Source organism: Anopheles coustani, unplaced genomic scaffold, assembly GCF_943734705.1.
Source record: "Anopheles coustani unplaced genomic scaffold, idAnoCousDA_361_x.2 U_55, whole genome shotgun sequence".
Classification (NCBI taxonomy): domain Eukaryota; kingdom Metazoa; phylum Arthropoda; class Insecta; order Diptera; family Culicidae; genus Anopheles; species Anopheles coustani.
In genome coordinates this window covers 15,034-37,920 of record NW_026525268.1, presented here as the reverse complement: position 1 = coordinate 37,920, position 22,887 = coordinate 15,034, and the positions used below count along the sequence as shown (strand labels likewise).

The 22,887-nt window shown below is 36.8% G+C and overlaps 1 protein-coding gene across 1 annotated transcript; it reads right to left on the bottom strand.

Annotated features, from left to right (window-relative positions):
* Nucleotides 1-4,625: 4,625 nt before the first annotated feature.
* LOC131271151 (uncharacterized) lies at nt 4,626-8,317 on the bottom strand (the record flags this gene model as incomplete). Its single annotated transcript, XM_058272538.1, has 2 exons — nt 7,644-8,317; nt 4,626-5,070 (listed from the first exon to the last, which is right to left on the bottom strand). Coding segments are annotated over exons 1-2 (1,119 nt in total), but the record flags the coding sequence as incomplete, so codon positions are not given.
* Nucleotides 8,318-22,887: the final 14,570 nt, after the last annotated feature.

Genomic DNA, 22,887 nt, shown 5'->3' with positions numbered 1-22,887 from the left:
TGAGGTTTAGAAGGTGCTTAAAGTGACTTTAAAGAGAATGAGACGATGCAAAATGAGGTTTAGAAGGTGCTTAAAGTGACTTTAAAGAGAATGAGACGATGCAAAATGGTGTTTAGAAGGTGCTTAAAGTGACTTTAAAGAGAATGAGACGATGCAAAATGAGGTTTAGAAGGTGCTTAAAGTGACTTTAAAGAGAATGAGACGATGCAAAATGGTGTTTAAAAGGTGCTTAAAGTGACTTTAAAGAGAATGAGACGATGCAAAATGGTGTTTAGAAGGTGCTTAAGGTGACTTTAAAGAGAATGAGACGATGCAAAATGGTGTTTAGAAGGTGCTTAAAGTGACTTTAAAGAGAATGAGACGATGCAAAATGGTGTTTAGAAGGTGCTTAAAGTGACTTTAAAGAGAATGAGACGATGCAAAATGGTGTTTAGAAGGTGCTTAAAGTGACTTTAAAGAGAATGAGACGATGCAAAATGAGGTTTAGAAGGTGCTTAAGGTGACTTTAAAGAGAATGAGACGATGCAAAATGGTGTTTAGAAGGTGCTTAAGGTGACTTTAAAGAGAATGAGACGATGCAAAATGAGGTTTAGAAGGTGCTTAAAGTGACTTTAAAGAGAATGAGACGATGCAAAATGGTGTTTAGAAGGTGCTTAAGGTGACTTTAAAGAGAATGAGACGATGCAAAATGAGGTTTAGAAGGTGCTTAAAGTGACTTTAAAGAGAATGAGACGATGCAAAATGAGGTTTAGAAGGTGCTTAAAGTGACTTTAAAGAGAATGAGACGATGCAAAATGGTGTTTAGAAGGTGCTTAAGGTGACTTTAATGAGAATGAGACGATGCAAAATGAGGTTTAGAAGGTGCTTAAGGTGACTTTAAAGAGAATGAGACGATGCAAAATGAGGTTTAGAAGGTGCTTAAAGTGACTTTAAAGAGAATGAGACGATGCAAAATGAGGTTTAGAAGGTGCTTAAAGTGACTTTAAAGAGAATGAGACGATGCAAAATGAGGTTTAGAAGGTGCTTAAAGTGACTTTAAAGAGAATGAGACGATGCAAAATGGTGTTTAGAAGGTGCTTAAGGTGACTTTAATGAGAATGAGACGATGCAAAATGAGGTTTAGAAGGTGCTTAAGGTGACTTTAAAGAGAATGAGACGATGCAAAATGAGGTTTAGAAGGTGCTTAAAGTGACTTTAAAGAGAATGAGACGATGCAAAATGGTGTTTAGAAGGTGCTTAAGGTGACTTTAAAGAGAATGAGACGATGCAAAATGAGGTTTAGAAGGTGCTTAAGGTGACTTTAAAGAGAATGAGACGATGCAAAATGGTGTTTAGAAGGTGCTTAAGGTGACTTTAAAGAGAATGAGACGATGCAAAATGAGGTTTAGAAGGTGCTTAAAGTGACTTTAAAGAGAATGAGACGATGCAAAATGAGGTTTAGAAGGTGCTTAAAGTGACTTTAAAGAGAATGAGACGATGCAAAATGGTGTTTAGAAGGTGCTTAAGGTGACTTTAAAGAGAATGAGACGATGCAAAATGAGGTTTAGAAGGTGCTTAAGGTGACTTTAGAGAGAATGAGACGATGCAAAATGAGGTTTAGAAGGTGCTTAAAGTTACTTTAAAGAGAATGAGACGATGCAAAATGGTGTTTAGAAGGTGCTTAAGGTGACTTTAAAGAGAATGAGACGATGCAAAATGAGGTTTAGAAGGTGCTTAAAGTGACTTTAAAGAGAATGAGACGATGCAAAATGGTGTTTAGAAGGTGCTTAAAGTGACTTTAAAGAGAATGAGACGATGCAAAATGGTGTTTAGAAGGTGCTTAAAGTGACTTTAAAGAGAATGAGACGATGCAAAATGAGGTTTAGAAGGTGCTTAAAGTGACTTTAAAGAGAATGAGACGATGCAAAATGAGGTTTAGAAGGTGCTTAAAGTGACTTTAAAGAGAATGAGACGATGCAAAATGGTGTTTAGAAGGTGCTTAAGGTGACTTTAAAGAGAATGAGACGATGCAAAATGGTGTTTAGAAGGTGCTTAAGGTGACTTTAAAGAGAATGAGACGATGCAAAATGAGGTTTAGAAGGTGCTTAAAGTGACTTTAAAGAGAATGAGACGATGCAAAATGAGGTTTAGAAGGTGCTTAAGGTGACTTTAAAGAGAATGAGACGATGCAAAATGAGGTTTAGAAGGTGCTTAAAGTGACTTTAAAGAGAATGAGACGATGCAAAATGGTGTTTAGAAGGTGCTTAAGGTGACTTTAAAGAGAATGAGACGATGCAAAATGGTGTTTAGAAGGTGCTTAAAGTGACTTTAAAGAGAATGAGACGATGCAAAATGAGGTTTAGAAGGTGCTTAAAGTGACTTTAAAGAGAATGAGACGATGCAAAATGGTGTTTAGAAGGTGCTTAAAGTGACTTTAAAGAGAATGAGACGATGCAAAATGAGGTTTAGAAGGTGCTTAAAGTGACTTTAAAGAGAATGAGACGATGCAAAATGGTGTTTAGAAGGTGCTTAAGGTGACTTTAAAGAGAATGAGACGATGCAAAATGAGGTTTAGAAGGTGCTTAAAGTGACTTTAAAGAGAATGAGACGATGCAAAATGAGGTTTAGAAGGTGCTTAAAGTGACTTTAAAGAGAATGAGACGATGCAAAATGGTGTTAAGAAGGTGCTTAAGGTGACTTTAAAGAGAATGAGACGATGCAAAATGGTGTTTAGAAGGTGCTTAAGGTGACTTTAAAGAGAATGAGACGATGCAAAATGAGGTTTAGAAGGTGCTTAAAGTGACTTTAAAGAGAATGAGACGATGCAAAATGAGGTTTAGAAGGTGCTTAAGGTGACTTTAAAGAGAATGAGACGATGCAAAATGGTGTTTAGAAGGTGCTTAAGGTGACTTTAAAGAGAATGAGACGATGCAAAATGAGGTTTAGAAGGTGCTTAAGGTGACTTTAAAGAGAATGAGACGATGCAAAATGAGGTTTAGAAGGTGCTTAAGGTGACTTTAAAGAGAATGAGACGATGCAAAATGGTGTTTAGAAGGTGCTTAAGGTGACTTTAAAGAGAATGAGACGATGCAAAATGAGGTTTAGAAGGTGCTTAAGGTGACTTTAAAGAGAATGAGACGATGCAAAATGGTGTTTAGAAGGTGCTTAAGGTGACTTTAAAGAGAATGAGACGATGCAAAATGGTGTTTAGAAGGTGCTTAAAGTGACTTTAAAGAGAATGAGACGATGCAAAATGGTGTTTAGAAGGTGCTTAAGGTGACTTTAAAGAGAATGAGACGATGCAAAATGAGGTTTAGAAGGTGCTTAAAGTGACTTTAAAGAGAATGAGACGATGCAAAATGAGGTTTAGAAGGTGCTTAAGGTGACTTTAAAGAGAATGAGACGATGCAAAATGAGGTTTAGAAGGTGCTTAAAGTGACTTTAAAGAGAATGAGACGATGCAAAATGGTGTTTAGAAGGTGCTTAAGGTGACTTTAAAGAGAATGAGACGATGCAAAATGAGGTTTAGAAGGTGCTTAAAGTGACTTTAAAGAGAATGAGACGATGCAAAATGAGGTTTAGAAGGTGCTTAAAGTGACTTTAAAGAGAATGAGACGATGCAAAATGAGGTTTAGAAGGTGCTTAAAGTGACTTTAAAGAGAATGAGACGATGCAAAATGAGGTTTAGAAGGTGCTTAAAGTGACTTTAAAGAGAGTGAGACGATGCAAAATGGTGTTTAGAAGGTGCTTAAGGTGACTTTAAAGAGAATGAGACGATGCAAAATGAGGTTTAGAAGGTGCTTAAGGTGACTTTAAAGAGAATGAGACGATGCAAAATGAGGTTTAGAAGGTGCTTAAAGTGACTTTAAAGAGAATGAGACGATGCAAAATGGTGTTTAGAAGGTGCTTAAGGTGACTTTAAAGAGAATGAGACGATGCAAAATGAGGTTTAGAAGGTGCTTAAAGTGACTTTAAAGAGAATGAGACGATGCAAAATGGTGTTTAGAAGGTGCTTAAAGTGACTTTAAAGAGAATGAGACGATGCAAAATGGTGTTTAGAAGGTGCTTAAAGTGACTTTAAAGAGAATGAGACGATGCAAAATGGTGTTTAGAAGGTGCTTAAAGTGACTTTAAAGAGAATGAGATGATGCAAAATGAGGTTTAGAAGGTGCTTAAAGTGACTTTAAAGAGAATGAGACGATGCAAAATGAGGTTTAGAAGGTGCTTAAAGTGACTTTAAAGAGAATGAGACGATGCAAAATGGTGTTTAGAAGGTGCTTAAGGTGACTTTAAAGAGAATGAGACGATGCAAAATGAGGTTTAGAAGGTGCTTAAAGTGACTTTAAAGAGAATGAGACGATGCAAAATGGTGTTTAGTATTATGCGGACTTGTTGCTTGTTCGAATGCTGATCAACGACTGACCTTTTATTATAATCCTTACACATATACTTATGTCTAACTTACATCGATCACTTATACTACGCTTACATATTACTTACATTTCTAAGACACTACATTCTCCCCCTTAAACGGAGTTTACTTCCTATCTAGGATACTTAAATCGTGGTTGTCCTTCTAACCTTTTCGATCGTCTTAACGGTGGAGGACTTGATTCACTCCTTTTCCTTTTGTACGAAATATTTACCTCTGATGGTATTATGACATCCTTTGAACTCATCTGGTTTTTGTTTTTCCTCAATTGGTTCTTATGTACCATCCGTATTATTCCATTCAGACTGATTAAATATCTTAACCCGCTTATTTTCTTTTTTACTATTGCCGGGATCCATCTCATGTGCTCTTTAAAGTGATTTCTGTAAAATACAGATTCTTCTTCTTCATATTCGACTTGATTTCCTACGATTTTAGACTGACTTCTTGACTCTTCCATAGTTGACATTTGTCTCTCATTTCCTTTTATAGGATTGACTTTTGCTGTTACTGTATGTGGTACGTAACAAAACACTCTTTCTGAAGGTGTGACTTTAGTTACCGTACATGGACTATTCCTATACTTGAACAATATTTGATTCAGTTTCCTCTGAAGACTTAGTGGTTTGTACCTTGTATCCAATAGATACTTCTTCAGGCTATCCTTTATTGTTCTAACCGCCCTCTCGGCCAACCCGTTCGACTGTGGGTGGTACGGTGGGGACTTACTGACTTTTATACCTTTTTCTCTTAAAAAATTCGTAAATTGATCTGAACTAAATGGAGGACCATTATCTGATACAATTTCTTCTGGTAATCCGAAACATGCAAAAAATATTTCTAACACTTCTATGACATTTTCTGCTTTAGTACTTTTCATAATTTTTACCTCAATATACTTTGAAAAACTGTCGACTATAATTAACAATGTACTATTTTCAAAGTAAAACAAATCTATGTGGATTCTTTGGAATGGTCTTGAGCATTGTACCCATTTTGTTGTGACTACTTCTTTAGGTACGATTTGCCTCGACTGACAGACTTGACATGCCTTTATGCATTGCTCGAAACTTTTATCCATACTTTTCCACCATACTAATTTCCTTGCTGACATTTTCATTCTTACTAACCCATCATGGTTGTCATGAAAAAGACTGACTATTTTATCTTTCAGCTTATCTGGAATTACTACTCGATCATTGAAAAACAACACACCATCTTCTATTGCTAAGCTATTACTAACTTTAGCATAATCTTTCAATTCCGCTTTGACATTTTTCGCCCAACCATGTTTTACTTGTTGGTATACTTGTTTCAATATTGCATCTGACTTTTGGAATTGACTAATCATCTCAATGTCAATGATTGAGGACGACGAAATCGCATTTACTTGTGCGCAATCTTCTTCTATTTCTAAACCTTCCTCTAATGGCAGTCTACTTAATGCATCTACATGACTCATGCTTTTGCCTGGTCTATGCTCTATTGTGTATTCATATTCGGCTAATATCATTGCCCATCGACTCAATCTAGCTACTGCAATCGACGACGTTGTTCTTGACGGATTGAATATTTCTTTTACTCCCGAATTATCGGTCACTAGTTTAAACTTGATTCCGTAGATGTACTTATGAAATTTTTTTACACCAAAAACGACCGCTAACGCTTCTTTGTGAACCTGCGCATAGTTTTTCTGCGCTTGTGAGAGAGTTGCTGAGGCAAAATATATTGGTTTTCTACTCCATCAATTTCATGCGACAATATTGCTCCTAATCCGTAAGGACTAGCATCAACTGCTAATATAACAGGCTTTTTAGGATCAAATGGTACTAAAATGTTGTTATCTACCAACATTGATTTCGTTTTTTCGAATGACGCCTGACATTCATTTGACCATACATATTTTTTGTCTTTGCGTAGCAATTCATACATTGGACTTAATATTGTTGCTAAATTTGGCAAAAACCTGCTATAATAATTTATCATTCCTAAGAACGCTTGCAATTGCATCACATCTGATGGTACTGGAGCTTTAATTATTGCTTTAACTTTCGACTCATTTGTTGTTATTCCGTTCCTCGATATTTTATACCCTAGGTACTCAATCTCCGGTTTGAAAAATTCCGACTTTTTCTCGTTTATCTTCACATTGTGCTTTTCTAGGCTTTTCAACACTTCGCATAATTTTTCTTTACATTGTTTTTCGTTTTCACCGCCAACCAATATGTCATCCATATACGCAATACCTTGAGTGTTTAATAATATTTGATCGATAATCGTTTGAAATATCGCAGGCGCTGATTGTACTCCAAAAGGCATTCTAGTATACTTGTATAACCCCTTATGGGTATTTATGGTACAAATATTTTGCGATTGTTCTGATAGCTTCACTTGCAGATATGCTCCTGTTAAATCTATTTTGCAAAACACTGTCCAATTTGCAATTTTCGCTAAAATATCGTCAATTTTCGGTAAAGGATAATGTTCTACCGTCAGATATTTATTTATAGTTGCCTTTCCATCTAAACAAATCCGTACCGAACCATCACTTTTTCCTCTTACTACTATAGGACTCGCCCACGCTGATGTACGTGTTGGTACAAGTATACCGTCTTGTACTAACTTCTCTAGGTTGTTTTCTACTTTTTGTACTAGAGCAAACGGCACTGAGTAAGCTTTGTGAAATATTGGAGTACAATTTGGTTTTAATACTAAACTAGCTTCAAATCCTTCTATCATTTGTTTATGATTCCCATCTGTTAGATTTGGGAACATTTCTTTCATTTCTACTAGCCATTTATCCGCATCAATTTGGTTTAAACTAAAACTTTTTCTCCAATCAGGGAATAATATGTCTAACGCATCACGGCCTAGTAGAGGGTTCCCTCTGTTTTCTGTCGGGATTATTGTTATTTCTAACTTGACCGTTCTATTACTCGCGATAACATTAACAGTTATTTTTCCTAACGGTGTTAATCTTTGTCCAGATGCCGTAATCAATCTTAAATCTGTTTTTTCTAATTGTAGATTTGAAAATTTTTCTCGATATAAATTCTCCGGCATCACTGTATTACACGCGCCGCAATCAATTTCAAACGCAATGTCCGTGTCATTAACTTTTAACACGCGCACTTCTGGACTACTTATTACATTGATCCGCGCTATGTGTGTTAGTGATCTATCCTGCCCATGTACATTTTTGCTCCTGCAACACGACGACACATGTCCGTACTTTTTGCAGGTAAAACACTGCCACGTACGCGCAGGACATGTCTGTGGGTTGTGCGATCTTCCGCATCTGTGACAATTATTATCATTACTTGGTTTTACAGGTGCACCACTTCCACGGTAGTAGTGAGATTTTGAAACGACGCTTCTTTTTGGCGCACTCCTAATCGCCGCCATTTCTCCTCCTTTCTCCTTCCTCGTAAAAGCTTCGTTCTGCTCGTCCGCAGCTTCCCACGTTCTGGCGATGCTTTCTGCTCCTTCGAACGTGAGACCAGTCTCACGCAGAAGCCGCTTTCTCAGGCCATCATCTCGAACACCCGCAACCAGCTGATCACGCAACGCTTCCACCAGACAGCATTTGAATTCACATGTTTGTGCGAGCGCTTTTAGTTCAACTATATATTCCGCCACTGATTGATTCTTTTGAATACAGTTCCTAAAGTTGAACCGCTCCGCTACCACGTTCACTTTCTGCTCCAACTGTTCTTTAAGTTTGATCACTAATTTTTCGTACGGCACTGAGCTTGGTTTCTCCGGTAGCACCATTTTTGAGATCAAACTGTACAGTGATGCTCCTCCCAGCGTTAACAGCATCACTGTTTTCTTCCCGGACTCCACTTCATTTACATCGAAGAAGATATCCATCCTCTCCAAATACTCCTTAATACTTTCTCCCATTACAAAGGGCTCAATCTTTCCAATCAAAGACATTTTGACTCGACTTGACTTGACTTGACTTTTTTCGCTTTTTTCCTCGTCGCCAACTATTATGCGGACTTGTTGCTTGTTCGAATGCTGATCAACGACTGACCTTTTATTATAATCCTTACACATATACTTATGTCTAACTTACATCGATCACTTATACTACGCTTACATATTACTTACATTTCTAAGACACTACATTTAGAAGGTGCTTAAGGTGACTTTAAAGAGAATGAGACGATGCAAAATGGTGTTTAGAAGGTGCTTAAGGTGACTTTAAAGAGAATGAGACGATGCAAAATGGTGTTTAGAAGGTGCTTAAAGTGACTTTAAAGAGAATGAGACGATGCAAAATGAGGTTTAGAAGGTGCTTAAAGTGACTTTAAAGAGAATGAGACGATGCAAAATGGTGTTTAGAAGGTGCTTAAGGTGACTTTAAAGAGAATGAGACGATGCAAAATGAGGTTTAGAAGGTGCTTAAAGTGACTTTAAAGAGAATGAGACGATGCAAAATGAGGTTTAGAAGGTGCTTAAGGTGACTTTAAAGAGAATGAGACGATGCAAAATGGTGTTTAGAAGGTGCTTAAAGTGACTTTAAAGAGAATGAGACGATGCAAAATGAGGTTTAGAAGGTGCTTAAGGTGACTTTAAAGAGAATGAGACGATGCAAAATGAGGTTTAGAAGGTGCTTAAAGTGACTTTAAAGAGAATGAGACGATGCAAAATGGTGTTTAGAAGGTGCTTAAGGTGACTTTAAAGAGAATGAGACGATGCAAAATGAGGTTTAGAAGGTGCTTAAAGTGACTTTAAAGAGAATGAGACGATGCAAAATGAGGTTTAGAAGCTGCTTAAGGTGACTTTAAAGAGAATGAGACGATGCAAAATGAGGTTTAGAAGGTGCTTAAGGTGACTTTAAAGAGAATGAGACGATGCAAAATGAGGTTTAGAAGGTGCTTAAAGTGACTTTAAAGAGAATGAGACGATGCAAAATGGTGTTTAGAAGGTGCTTCAGGTGACTTTAAAGAGAATGAGACGATGCAAAATGAGGTTTAGAAGGTGCTTAAAGTGACTTTAAAGAGAATGAGACGATGCAAAATGGTGTTTAGAAGGTGCTTAAAGAGACTTTAAAGAGAATGAGACGATGCAAAATGAGGTTTAGAAGGTGCTTAAAGTGACTTTAAAGAGAATGAGACGATGCAAAATGGTGTTTAGAAGGTGCTTAAGGTGACTTTAAAGAGAATGAGACGATGCAAAATGAGGTTTAGAAGGTGCTTAAAGTGACTTTAAAGAGAATGAGACGATGCAAAATGAGGTTTAGAAGGTGCTTAAGGTGACTTTAAAGAGAATGAGACGATGCAAAATGGTGTTTAGAAGGTGCTTAAGGTGACTTTAAAGAGAATGAGACGATGCAAAATGAGGTTTAGAAGGTGCTTAAAGTGACTTTAAAGAGAATGAGACGATGCAAAATGGTGTTTAGAAGGTGCTTAAAGTGACTTTAAAGAGAATGAGACGATGCAAAATGGTGTTTAGAAGGTGCTTAAAGTGACTTTAAAGAGAATGAGACGATGCAAAATGGTGTTTAGAAGGTGCTTAAGGTGACTTTAAAGAGAATGAGACGATGCAAAATGAGGTTTAGAAGGTGCTTAAGGTGACTTTAAAGAGAATGAGACGATGCAAAATGAGGTTTAGAAGGTGCTTAAGGTGACTTTAAAGAGAATGAGACGATGCAAAATGAGGTTTAGAAGGTGCTTAAGGTGACTTTAAAGAGAATGAGACGATGCAAAATGAGGTTTAGAAGGTGCTTAAGGTGACTTTAAAGAGAATGAGACGATGCAAAATGAGGTTTAGAAGGTGCTTAAGGTGACTTTAAAGAGAATGAGACGATGCAAAATGAGGTTTAGAAGGTGCTTAAAGTGACTTTAAAGAGAATGAGACGATGCAAAATGAGGTTTAGAAGGTGCTTAAAGTGACTTTAAAGAGAATGAGACGATGCAAAATGGTGTTTAGAAGGTGCTTAAAGTGACTTTAAAGAGAATGAGACGATGCAAAATGGTGTTTAGAAGGTGCTTAAAGTGACTTTAAAGAGAATGAGACGATGCAAAATGAGGTTTAGAAGGTGCTTAAGGTGACTTTAAAGAGAATGAGACGATGCAAAATGAGGTTTAGAAGGTGCTTAAAGTGACTTTAAAGAGAATGAGACGATGCAAAATGGTGTTTAGAAGGTGCTTAAGGTGACTTTAAAGAGAATGAGACGATGCAAAATGAGGTTTAGAAGGTGCTTAAAGTGACTTTAAAGAGAATGAGACGATGCAAAATGGTGTTTAGAAGGTGCTTAAGGTGACTTTAAAGAGAATGAGACGATGCAAAATGAGGTTTAGAAGGTGCTTAAAGTGACTTTAAAGAGAATGAGACGATGCAAAATGAGGTTTAGAAGGTGCTTAAAGTGACTTTAAAGAGAATGAGACGATGCAAAATGAGGTTTAGAAGGTGCTTAAAGTGACTTTAAAGAGAATGAGACGATGCAAAATGAGGTTTAGAAGGTGCTTAAGGTGACTTTAAAGAGAATGAGACGATGCAAAATGGTGTTTAGAAGGTGCTTAAGGTGACTTTAAAGAGAATGAGACGATGCAAAATGGTGTTTAGAAGGTGCTTAAAGTGATTTTAAAGAGAATGAGACGATGCAAAATGAGGTTTAGAAGGTGCTTAAGGTGACTTTAAAGAGAATGAGACGATGCAAAATGAGGTTTAGAAGGTGCTTAAGGTGACTTTAAAGAGAATGAGACGATGCAAAATGAGGTTTAGAAGGTGCTTAAAGTGACTTTAAAGAGAATGAGACGATGCAAAATGAGGTTTAGAAGGTGCTTAAAGTGACTTTAAAGAGAATGAGACGATGCAAAATGAGGTTTAGAAGGTGCTTAAGGTGACTTTAAAGAGAATGAGACGATGCAAAATGGTGTTTAGAAGGTGCTTAAGGTGACTTTAAAGAGAATGAGACGATGCAAAATGGTGTTTAGAAGGTGCTTAAAGTGACTTTAAAGAGAATGAGACGATGCAAAATGAGGTTTAGAAGGTGCTTAAAGTGACTTTAAAGAGAATGAGACGATGCAAAATGAGGTTTAGAAGGTGCTTAAAGTGACTTTAAAGAGAATGAGACGATGCAAAATGGTGTTTAGAAGGTGCTTAAAGTGACTTTAAAGAGAATGAGACGATGCAAAATGGTGTTTAGAAGGTGCTTAAAGTGACTTTAAAGAGAATGAGACGATGCAAAATGGTGTTTAGAAGGTGCTTAAGGTGACTTTAAAGAGAATGAGATGATGCAAAATGAGGTTTAGAAGGTGCTTAAAGTGACTTTAAAGAGAATGAGACGATGCAAAATGGTGTTTAGAAGGTGCTTAAGGTGACTTTAAAGAGAATGAGACGATGCAAAATGAGGTTTAGAAGGTGCTTAAAGTGACTTTAAAGAGAATGAGACGATGCAAAATGGTGTTTAGAAGGTGCTTAAAGTGACTTTAAAGAGAATGAGACGATGCAAAATGAGGTTTAGAAGGTGCTTAAAGTGACTTTAAAGAGAATGAGACGATGCAAAATGGTGTTTAGAAGGTGCTTAAAGTGACTTTAAAGAAAATGAGACGATGAAAAATGGTGTTTAGAAGGTGCTTAAAGTGACTTTAAAGAGAATGAGACGATGCAAAATGGTGTTTAGAAGGTGCTTAAGGTGACTTTAAAGAGAATGAGACGATGCAAAATGAGGTTTAGAAGGTGCTTAAGGTGACTTTAAAGAGAATGAGACGATGCAAAAATGGTGTTTAGAAGGTGCTTAAGGTGACTTTAAAGAGAATGAGACGATGCAAAATGGTGTTTAGAAGGTGCTTAAAGTGACTTTAAAGAGAATGAGACGATGCAAAATGAGGTTTAGAAGGTGCTTAAGGTGACTTTAAAGAGAATGAGGACGATGCAAAATGAGGTTTAGAAGGTGCTTAAGGTGACTTTAAAGAGAATGAGACGATGCAAAATGGTGTTTAGAAGGTGCTTAAAGTGACTTTAAAGAAAATGAGACGATGAAAAATGGTGTTTAGAAGGTGCTTAAAGTGACTTTAAAGAGAATGAGACGATGCAAAATGGTGTTTAGAAGGTGCTTAAGGTGACTTTAAAGAGAATGAGACGATGCAAAATGAGGTTTAGAAGGTGCTTAAGGTGACTTTAAAGAGAATGAGACGATGCAAAATGGTGTTTAGAAGGTGCTTAAGGTGACTTTAAAGAGAATGAGACGATGCAAAATGGTGTTTAGAAGGTGCTTAAAGTGACTTTAAAGAGAATGAGACGATGCAAAATGGTGTTTAGAAGGTGCTTAAGGTGACTTTAAAGAGAATGAGACGATGCAAAATGAGGTTTAGAAGGTGCTTAAGGTGACTTTAAAGAGAAATGAGACGATGCAAAATGGTGTTTAGAAGGTGCTTAAAGTGACTTTAAAGAGAATGAGACGATGCAAAATGGTGTTTTAGAAGGTGCTTAAAGTGACTTTAAAGAGAATGAGACGATGCAAAATGGTGTTTAGAAGGTGCTTAAGGTGACTTTAAAGAGAATGAGACGATGCAAAATGGTGTTTAGAAGGTGCTTAAAGTGACTTTAAAGAGAATGAGACGATGCAAAATGGTGTTTAGAAGGTGCTTAAAGTGACTTTAAAGAGAATGAGACGATGCAAAATGAGGTTTAGAAGGTGCTTAAAGTGACTTTAAAGAGAATGAGACGATGCAAAATGAGGTTTAGAAGGTGCTTAAAGTGACTTTAAAGAGAATGAGACGATGCAAAATGGTGTTTAGAAGGTGCTTAAAGTGACTTTAAAGAGAATGAGACGATGCAAAATGAGGTTTAGAAGGTGCTTAAAGTGACTTTAAAGAGAATGAGACGATGCAAAATGGTGTTTAGAAGGTGCTTAAGGTGACTTTAAAGAGAATGAGACGATGCAAAATGAGGTTTAGAAGGTGCTTAAAGTGACTTTAAAGAGAATGAGACGATGCAAAATGAGGTTAGAAGGTGCTTAAGGTGACCTTTAAAGAGAATGAGACGATGCAAAATGGTGTTTAGAAGGTGCTTAAGGTGACTTTAAAGAGAATGAGACGATGCAAAATGGTGTTTAGAAGGTGCTTAAGGTGACTTTAAAGAGAATGAGACGATGCAAAATGAGGTTTAGAAGGTGCTTAAAGTGACTTTAAAGAGAATGAGACGATGCAAAATGGTGTTTAGAAGGTGCTTAAGGTGACTTTAAAGAGAATGAGACGATGCAAAATGGTGTTTAGAAGGTGCTTAAGGTGACTTTAAAGAGAATGAGACGATGCAAAATGAGGTTTAGAAGGTGCTTAAAGTGACTTTAAAGAGAATGAGACGATGCAAAATGGTGTTTAGAAGGTGCTTAAGGTGACTTTAAAGAGAATGAGACGATGCAAAATGAGGTTTAGAAGGTGCTTAAAGTGACTTTAAAGAGAATGAGACGATGCAAAATGAGGTTTAGAAGGTGCTTAAAGTGACTTTAAAGAGAATGAGACGATGCAAATGGTGTTTAGAAGGTGCTTAAGGTGACTTTAATGAGAATGAGACGATGCAAAATGAGGTTTAGAAGGTGCTTAAGGTGACTTTAAAGAGAATGAGACGATGCAAAATGAGGTTTAGAAGGTGCTTAAAGTGACTTTAAAGAGAATGAGACGATGCAAAATGAGGTTTAGAAGGTGCTTAAAGTGACTTTAAAGAGAATGAGACGATGCAAAATGAGGTTTAGAAGGTGCTTAAAGTGACTTTAAAGAGAATGAGACGATGCAAAATGGTGTTTAGAAGGTGCTTAAGGTGACTTTAATGAGAATGAGACGATGCAAAATGAGGTTTAGAAGGTGCTTAAGGTGACTTTAAAGAGAATGAGACGATGCAAAATGAGGTTTAGAAGGTGCTTAAAGTGACTTTAAAGAGAATGAGACGATGCAAAATGGTGTTTAGAAGGTGCTTAAGGTGACTTTAAAGAGAATGAGACGATGCAAAATGAGGTTTAGAAGGTGCTTAAGGTGACTTTAAAGAGAATGAGACGATGCAAAATGGTGTTTAGAAGGTGCTTAAGGTGACTTTAAAGAGAATGAGACGATGCAAAATGAGGTTTAGAAGGTGCTTAAAGTGACTTTAAAGAGAATGAGACGATGCAAAATGAGGTTTAGAAGGTGCTTAAAGTGACTTTAAAGAGAATGAGACGATGCAAAATGGTGTTTAGAAGGTGCTTAAGGTGACTTTAAAGAGAATGAGACGATGCAAAATGAGGTTTAGAAGGTGCTTAAGGTGACTTTAAAGAGAATGAGACGATGCAAAATGAGGTTTAGAAGGTGCTTAAAGTTACTTTAAAGAGAATGAGACGATGCAAAATGGTGTTTAGAAGGTGCTTAAGGTGACTTTAAAGAGAATGAGACGATGCAAAATGAGGTTTAGAAGGTGCTTAAAGTGACTTTAAAGAGAATGAGACGATGCAAAATGGTGTTTAGAAGGTGCTTAAAGTGACTTTAAAGAGAATGAGACGATGCAAAATGGTGTTTAGAAGGTGCTTAAAGTGACTTTAAAGAGAATGAGACGATGCAAAATGAGGTTTAGAAGGTGCTTAAAGTGACTTTAAAGAGAATGAGACGATGCAAAATGAGGTTTAGAAGGTGCTTAAAGTGACTTTAAAGAGAATGAGACGATGCAAAATGGTGTTTAGAAGGTGCTTAAGGTGACTTTAAAGAGAATGAGACGATGCAAAATGGTGTTTAGAAGGTGCTTAAGGTGACTTTAAAGAGAATGAGACGATGCAAAATGAGGTTTAGAAGGTGCTTAAAGTGACTTTAAAGAGAATGAGACGATGCAAAATGAGGTTTAGAAGGTGCTTAAGGTGACTTTAAAGAGAATGGGACGATGCAAAATGAGGTTTAGAAGGTGCTTAAAGTGACTTTAAAGAGAATGAGACGATGCAAAATGGTGTTTAGAAGGTGCTTAAGGTGACTTTAAAGAGAATGAGACGATGCAAAATGGTGTTTAGAAGGTGCTTAAAGTGACTTTAAAGAGAATGAGACGATGCAAAATGAGGTTTAGAAGGTGCTTAAAGTGACTTTAAAGAGAATGAGACGATGCAAAATGGTGTTTAGAAGGTGCTTAAAGTGACTTTAAAGAGAATGAGACGATGCAAAATGAGGTTTAGAAGGTGCTTAAAGTGACTTTTAAAGAGAATGAGACGATGCAAAATGGTGTTTAGAAGGTGCTTAAGGTGACTTTAAAGAGAATGAGACGATGCAAAATGAGGTTTAGAAGGTGCTTAAAGTGACTTTAAAGAGAATGAGACGATGCAAAATGAGGTTTAGAAGGTGCTTAAAGTGACTTTAAAGAGAATGAGACGATGCAAAATGGTGTTAAGAAGGTGCTTAAGGTGACTTTAAAGAGAATGAGACGATGCAAAATGGTGTTTAGAAGGTGCTTAAGGTGACTTTAAAGAGAATGAGACGATGCAAAATGAGGTTTAGAAGGTGCTTAAAGTGACTTTAAAGAGAATGAGACGATGCAAAATGAGGTTTAGAAGGTGCTTAAGGTGACTTTAAAGAGAATGAGACGATGCAAAATGGTGTTTAGAAGGTGCTTAAGGTGACTTTAAAGAGAATGAGATGATGCAAAATGAGGTTTAGAAGGTGCTTAAGGTGACTTTAAAGAGAATGAGACGATGCAAAATGAGGTTTAGAAGGTGCTTAAGGTGACTTTAAAGAGAATGAGACGATGCAAAATGGTGTTTAGAAGGTGCTTAAGGTGACTTTAAAGAGAATGAGACGATGCAAAATGAGGTTTAGAAGGTGCTTAAGGTGACTTTAAAGAGAATGAGACGATGCAAAATGGTGTTTAGAAGGTGCTTAAAGTGACTTTAAAGAGAATGAGACGATGCAAAATGGTGTTTAGAAGGTGCTTAAAGTGACTTTAAAGAGAATGAGACGATGCAAAATGGTGTTTAGAAGGTGCTTAAGGTGACTTTAAAGAGAATGAGACGATGCAAAATGAGGTTTAGAAGGTGCTTAAAGTGACTTTAAAGAGAATGAGACGATGCAAAATGAGGTTTAGAAGGTGCTTAAGGTGACTTTAAAGAGAATGAGACGATGCAAAATGAGGTTTAGAAGGTGCTTAAAGTGACTTTAAAGAGAATGAGACGATGCAAAATGGTGTTTAGAAGGTGCTTAAGGTGACTTTAAAGAGAATGAGACGATGCAAAATGAGGTTTAGAAGGTGCTTAAAGTGACTTTAAAGAGAATGAGACGATGCAAAATGAGGTTTAGAAGGTGCTTAAAGTGACTTTAAAGAGAATGAGACGATGCAAAATGAGGTTTAGAAGGTGCTTAAAGTGACTTTAAAGAGAATGAGACGATGCAAAATGAGGTTTAGAAGGTGCTTAAAGTGACTTTAAAGAGAATGAGACGATGCAAAATGGTGTTTAGAAGGTGCTTAAGGTGACTTTAAAGAGAATGAGACGATGCAAAATGAGGTTTAGAAGGTGCTTAAGGTGACTTTAAAGAGAATGAGACGATGCAAAATGAGGTTTAGAAGGTGCTTAAAGTGACTTTAAAGAGAATGAGACGATGCAAAATGGTGTTTAGAAGGTGCTTAAGGTGACTTTAAAGAGAATGAGACGATGCAAAATGAGGTTTAGAAGGTGCTTAAAGTGACTTTAAAGAGAATGAGACGATGCAAAATGGTGTTTAGAAGGTGCTTAAGGTGACTTTAAAGAGAATGAGACGATGCAAAATGGTGTTTAGAAGGTGCTTAAAGTGACTTTAAAGAGAATGAGACGATGCAAAATGAGGTTTAGAAGGTGCTTAAAGTGACTTTAAAGAGAATGAGACGATGCAAAATGGTGTTTAGAAGGTGCTTAAGGTGACTTTAAAGAGAATGAGACGATGCAAAATGAGGTTTAGAAGGTGCTTAAAGTGACTTTAAAGAGAATGAGACGATGCAAAATGAGGTTTAGAAGGTGCTTAAGGTGACTTTAAAGAGAATGAGACGATGCAAAATGGTGTTTAGAAGGTGCTTAAGGTGACTTTAAAGAGAATGAGACGATGCAAAATGAGGTTTAGAAGGTGCTTAAGGTGACTTTAAAGAGAATGAGACGATGCAAAATGAGGTTTAGAAGGTGCTTAAAGTGACTTTAAAGAGAATGAGACGATGCAAAATGGTGTTTAGAAGGTGCTTAAGGTGACTTTAAAGAGAATGAGACGATGCAAAATGAGGTTTAGAAGGTGCTTAAAGTGACTTTAAAGAGAATGAGACGATGCAAAATGAGGTTTAGAAGCTGCTTAAGGTGACTTTAAAGAGAATGAGACGATGCAAAATGAGGTTTAGAAGGTGCTTAAGGTGACTTTAAAGAGAATGAGACGATGCAAAATGAGGTTTAGAAGGTGCTTAAAGTGACTTTAAAGAGAATGAGACGATGCAAAATGGTGTTTAGAAGGTGCTTAAGGTGACTTTAAAGAGAATGAGACGATGCAAAATGAGGTTTAGAAGGTGCTTAAAGTGACTTTAAAGAGAATGAGACGATGCAAAATGGTGTTTAGAAGGTGCTTAAAGAGACTTTAAAGAGAATGAGACGATGCAAAATGAGGTTTAGAAGGTGCTTAAAGTGACTTTAAAGAGAATGAGACGATGCAAAATGGTGTTTAGAAGGTGCTTAAGGTGACTTTAAAGAGAATGAGACGATGCAAAATGAGGTTTAGAAGGTGCTTAAAGTGACTTTAAAGAGAATGAGACGATGCAAAATGAGGTTTAGAAGGTGCTTAAGGTGACTTTAAAGAGAATGAGACGATGCAAAATGGTGTTTAGAAGGTGCTTAAGGTGACTTTAAAGAGAATGAGACGATGCAAAATGAGGTTTAGAAGGTGCTTAAGGTGACTTTAAAGAGAATGAGACGATGCAAAATGGTGTTTAGAAGGTGCTTAAGGTGACTTTAAAGAGAATGAGACGATGCAAAATGAGGTTTAGAAGGTGCTTAAAGTGACTTTAAAGAGAATGAGACGATGCAAAATGGTGTTTAGAAGGTGCTTAAAGTGACTTTAAAGAGAATGAGACGATGCAAAATGGTGTTTAGAAGGTGCTTAAAGTGACTTTAAAGAGAATGAGACGATGCAAAATGGTGTTTAGAAGGTGCTTAAGGTGACTTTAAAGAGAATGAGACGATGCAAAATGAGGTTTAGAAGGTGCTTAAAGTGACTTTAAAGAGAATGAGACGATGCAAATGAGGTTTAGAAGGTGCTTAAAGTGACTTTAAAGAGAATGAGACGATGCAAAATGAGGTTTAGAAGGTGCTTAAAGTGACTTTAAAGAGAATGAGACGATGACAAATGAGGTTTAGAAGGTGCTTAAAGTGACTTTAAAGAGAATGAGACGATGCAAAATGGTGTTTAGAAGGTGCTTAAGGTGACTTTAAAGAGAACGAGACGATGCAAAATGAGGTTTAGAAGGTGCTTAAAGTGACTTTAAAGAGAATGAGACGATGCAAAATGGTGTTTAGAAAGTGCTTAAGGTGACTTTAAAGAGAATGAGACGATGCAAAATGGTGTTTAGAAAGTGCTTAAGGTGACTTTAAAGAGAATGAGACGATGCAAAATGAGGTTTAGAAGGTGCTTAAGTGACTTTAAAGAGAATGAGACGATGCAAAATGGTGTTTAGAAGGTGCTTAAGTGACTTTAAAGAGAATGAGACGATGCAAAATGGTGTTAGAAGGTGCTTAAGGTGACTTTAAAGAGAATGAGACGATGCAAAATGAGGTTTAGAAGGTGCTTAAAGTGACTTTAAAGAGAATGAGACGATGCAAAATGAGGTTTAGAAGGTGCTTAAAGTGACTTTAAAGAGAATGAGACGATGCAAAATGGTGTTTAGAAGGTGCTTAAAGTGACTTTAAAGAGAATGAGACGATGCAAAATGGTGTTTAGAAGGTGCTTAAGGTGACTTTAAAGAGAATGAGACGATGCAAAATGAGGTTTAGAAGGTGCTTAAAGTGACTTTAAAGAGAATGAGACGATGCAAAATGGTGTTTAGAAGGTGCTTAAAGTGACTTTAAAGAGAATGAGACGATGCAAAATGGTGTTTAGAAGGTGCTTAAAGTGACTTTAAAGAGAATGAGACGATGCAAAATGGTGTTTAGAAGGTGCTTAAGGTGACTTTAAAGAGAATGAGACGATGCAAAATGAGGTTTAGAAGGTGCTTAAGGTGACTTTAAAGAGAATGAGACGATGCAAAATGAGGTTTAGAAGGTGCTTAAGGTGACTTTAAAGAGAATGAGACGATGCAAAATGAGGTTTAGAAGGTGCTTAAGGTGACTTTAAAGAGAATGAGACGATGCAAAATGAGGTTTAGAAGGTGCTTAAGGTGACTTTAAAGAGAATGAGACGATGCAAAATGAGGTTTAGAAGGTGCTTAAGGTGACTTTAAAGAGAATGAGACGATGCAAAATGAGGTTTAGAAGGTGCTTAAAGTGACTTTAAAGAGAATGAGACGATGCAAAATGAGGTTTAGAAGGTGCTTAAAGTGACTTTAAAGAGAATGAGACGATGCAAAATGGTGTTTAGAAGGTGCTTAAAGTGACTTTAAAGAGAATGAGACGATGCAAAATGGTGTTTAGAAGGTGCTTAAAGTGACTTTAAAGAGAATGAGACGATGCAAAATTAGGTTTAGAAGGTGCTTAAAGTGACTTTAAAGAGAATGAGACGATGCAAAATGAGGTTTAGAAGGTGCTTAAAGTGACTTTAAAGAGAATGAGACGATGCAAAATGGTGTTTAGAAGGTGCTTAAGGTGACTTTAAAGAGAATGAGACGATGCAAAATGAGGTTTAGAAGGTGCTTAAAGTGACTTTAAAGAGAATGAGACGATGCAAAATGGTGTTTAGAAGGTGCTTAAGGTGACTTTAAAGAGAATGAGACGATGCAAAATGAGGTTTAGAAGGTGCTTAAAGTGACTTTAAAGAGAATGAGACGATGCAAAATGAGGTTTAGAAGGTGCTTAAAGTGACTTTAAAGAGAATGAGACGATGCAAAATGAGGTTTAGAAGGTGCTTAAAGTGACTTTAAAGAGAATGAGACGATGCAAAATGAGGTTTAGAAGGTGCTTAAAGTGACTTTAAAGAGAATGAGACGATGCAAAATGAGGTTTAGAAGGTGCTTAAGGTGACTTTAAAGAGAATGAGACGATGCAAAATGGTGTTTAGAAGGTGCTTAAGGTGACTTTAAAGAGAATGAGACGATGCAAAATGGTGTTTAGAAGGTGCTTAAAGTGACTTTAAAGAGAATGAGACGATGCAAAATGAGGTTTAGAAGGTGCTTAAGGTGACTTTAAAGAGAATGAGACGATGCAAAATGAGGTTTAGAAGGTGCTTAAGGTGACTTTAAAGAGAATGAGACGATGCAAAATGAGGTTTAGAAGGTGCTTAAAGTGACTTTAAAGAGAATGAGACGATGCAAAATGAGGTTTAGAAGGTGCTTAAAGTGACTTTAAAGAGAATGAGACGATGCAAAATGAGGTTTAGAAGGTGCTTAAGGTGACTTTAAAGAGAATGAGACGATGCAAAATGGTGTTTAGAAGGTGCTTAAGGTGACTTTAAAGAGAATGAGACGATGCAAAATGGTGTTTAGAAGGTGCTTAAAGTGACTTTAAAGAGAATGAGACGATGCAAAATGAGGTTTAGAAGGTGCTTAAAGTGACTTTAAAGAGAATGAGACGATGCAAAATGAGGTTTAGAAGGTGCTTAAAGTGACTTTAAAGAGAATGAGACGATGCAAAATGGTGTTTAGAAGGTGCTTAAAGTGACTTTAAAGAGAATGAGACGATGCAAAATGGTGTTTAGAAGGTGCTTAAAGTGACTTTAAAGAGAATGAGACGATGCAAAATGGTGTTTAGAAGGTGCTTAAGGTGACTTTAAAGAGAATGAGACGATGCAAAATGAGGTTTAGAAGGTGCTTAAAGTGACTTTAAAGAGAATGAGACGATGCAAAATGGTGTTTAGAAGGTGCTTAAGGTGACTTTAAAGAGAATGAGACGATGCAAAATGAGGTTTAGAAGGTGCTTAAAGTGACTTTAAAGAGAATGAGACGATGCAAAATGGTGTTTAGAAGGTGCTTAAAGTGACTTTAAAGAGAATGAGACGATGCAAAATGAGGTTTAGAAGGTGCTTAAAGTGACTTTAAAGAGAATGAGACAATGCAAAATGGTGTTTAGAAGGTGCTTAAGGTGACTTTAAAGAGAATGAGACGATGCAAAATGAGGTTTAGAAGGTGCTTAAGGTGACTTTAAAGAGAATGAGACGATGCAAAATGGTGTTTAGAAGGTGCTTAAGGTGACTTTAAAGAGAATGAGACGATGCAAAATGGTGTTTAGAAGGTGCTTAAAGTGACTTTAAAGAGAATGAGACGATGCAAAATGAGGTTTAGAAGGTGCTTAAGGTGACTTTAAAGAGAATGAGACAATGCAAAATGAGGTTTAGAAGGTGCTTAAGGTGACTTTAAAGAGAATGAGACGATGCAAAATGGTGTTTAGAAGGTGCTTAAAGTGACTTTAAAGAGAATGAGACGATGAAAAATGGTGTTTAGAAGGTGCTTAAAGTGACTTTAAAGAGAATGAGACGATGCAAAATGGTGTTTAGAAGGTGCTTAAGGTGACTTTAAAGAGAATGAGACGATGCAAAATGAGGTTTAGAAGGTGCTTAAGGTGACTTTAAAGAGAATGAGACGATGCAAAATGGTGTTTAGAAGGTGCTTAAGGTGACTTTAAAGAGAATGAGACGATGCAAAATGGTGTTTAGAAGGTGCTTAAAGTGACTTTAAAGAGAATGAGACGATGCAAAATGGTGTTTAGAAGGTGCTTAAGGTGACTTTAAAGAGAATGAGACGATGCAAAATGAGGTTTAGAAGGTGCTTAAGGTGACTTTAAAGAGAATGAGACGATGCAAAATGGTGTTTAGAAGGTGCTTAAAGTGACTTTAAAGAGAATGAGACGATGCAAAATGGTGTTTAGAAGGTGCTTAAAGTGACTTTAAAGAGAATGAGACGATGCAAAATGGTGTTTAGAAGGTGCTTAAAGTGACTTTAAAGAGAATGAGACGATGCAAAATGGTGTTTAGAAGGTGCTTAAGGTGACTTTAAAGAGAATGAGACGATGCAAAATGGTGTTTAGAAGGTGCTTAAAGTGACTTTAAAGAGAATGAGACGATGCAAAATGGTGGTTTAGAAGGTGCTTAAAGTGACTTTAAAGAGAATGAGACGATGCAAAATGAGGTTTAGAAGGTGCTTAAAGTGACTTTAAAGAGAATGAGACGATGCAAAATGAGGTTTAGAAGGTGCTTAAAGTGACTTTAAAGAGAATGAGACGATGCAAAATGGTGTTTAGAAGGTGCTTAAAGTGACTTTAAAGAGAATGAGACGATGCAAAATGGTGTTTAGAAGGTGCTTAAGGTGACTTTAAAGAGAATGAGACGATGCAAAATGGTGTTTAGAAGGTGCTTAAAGTGACTTTAAAGAGA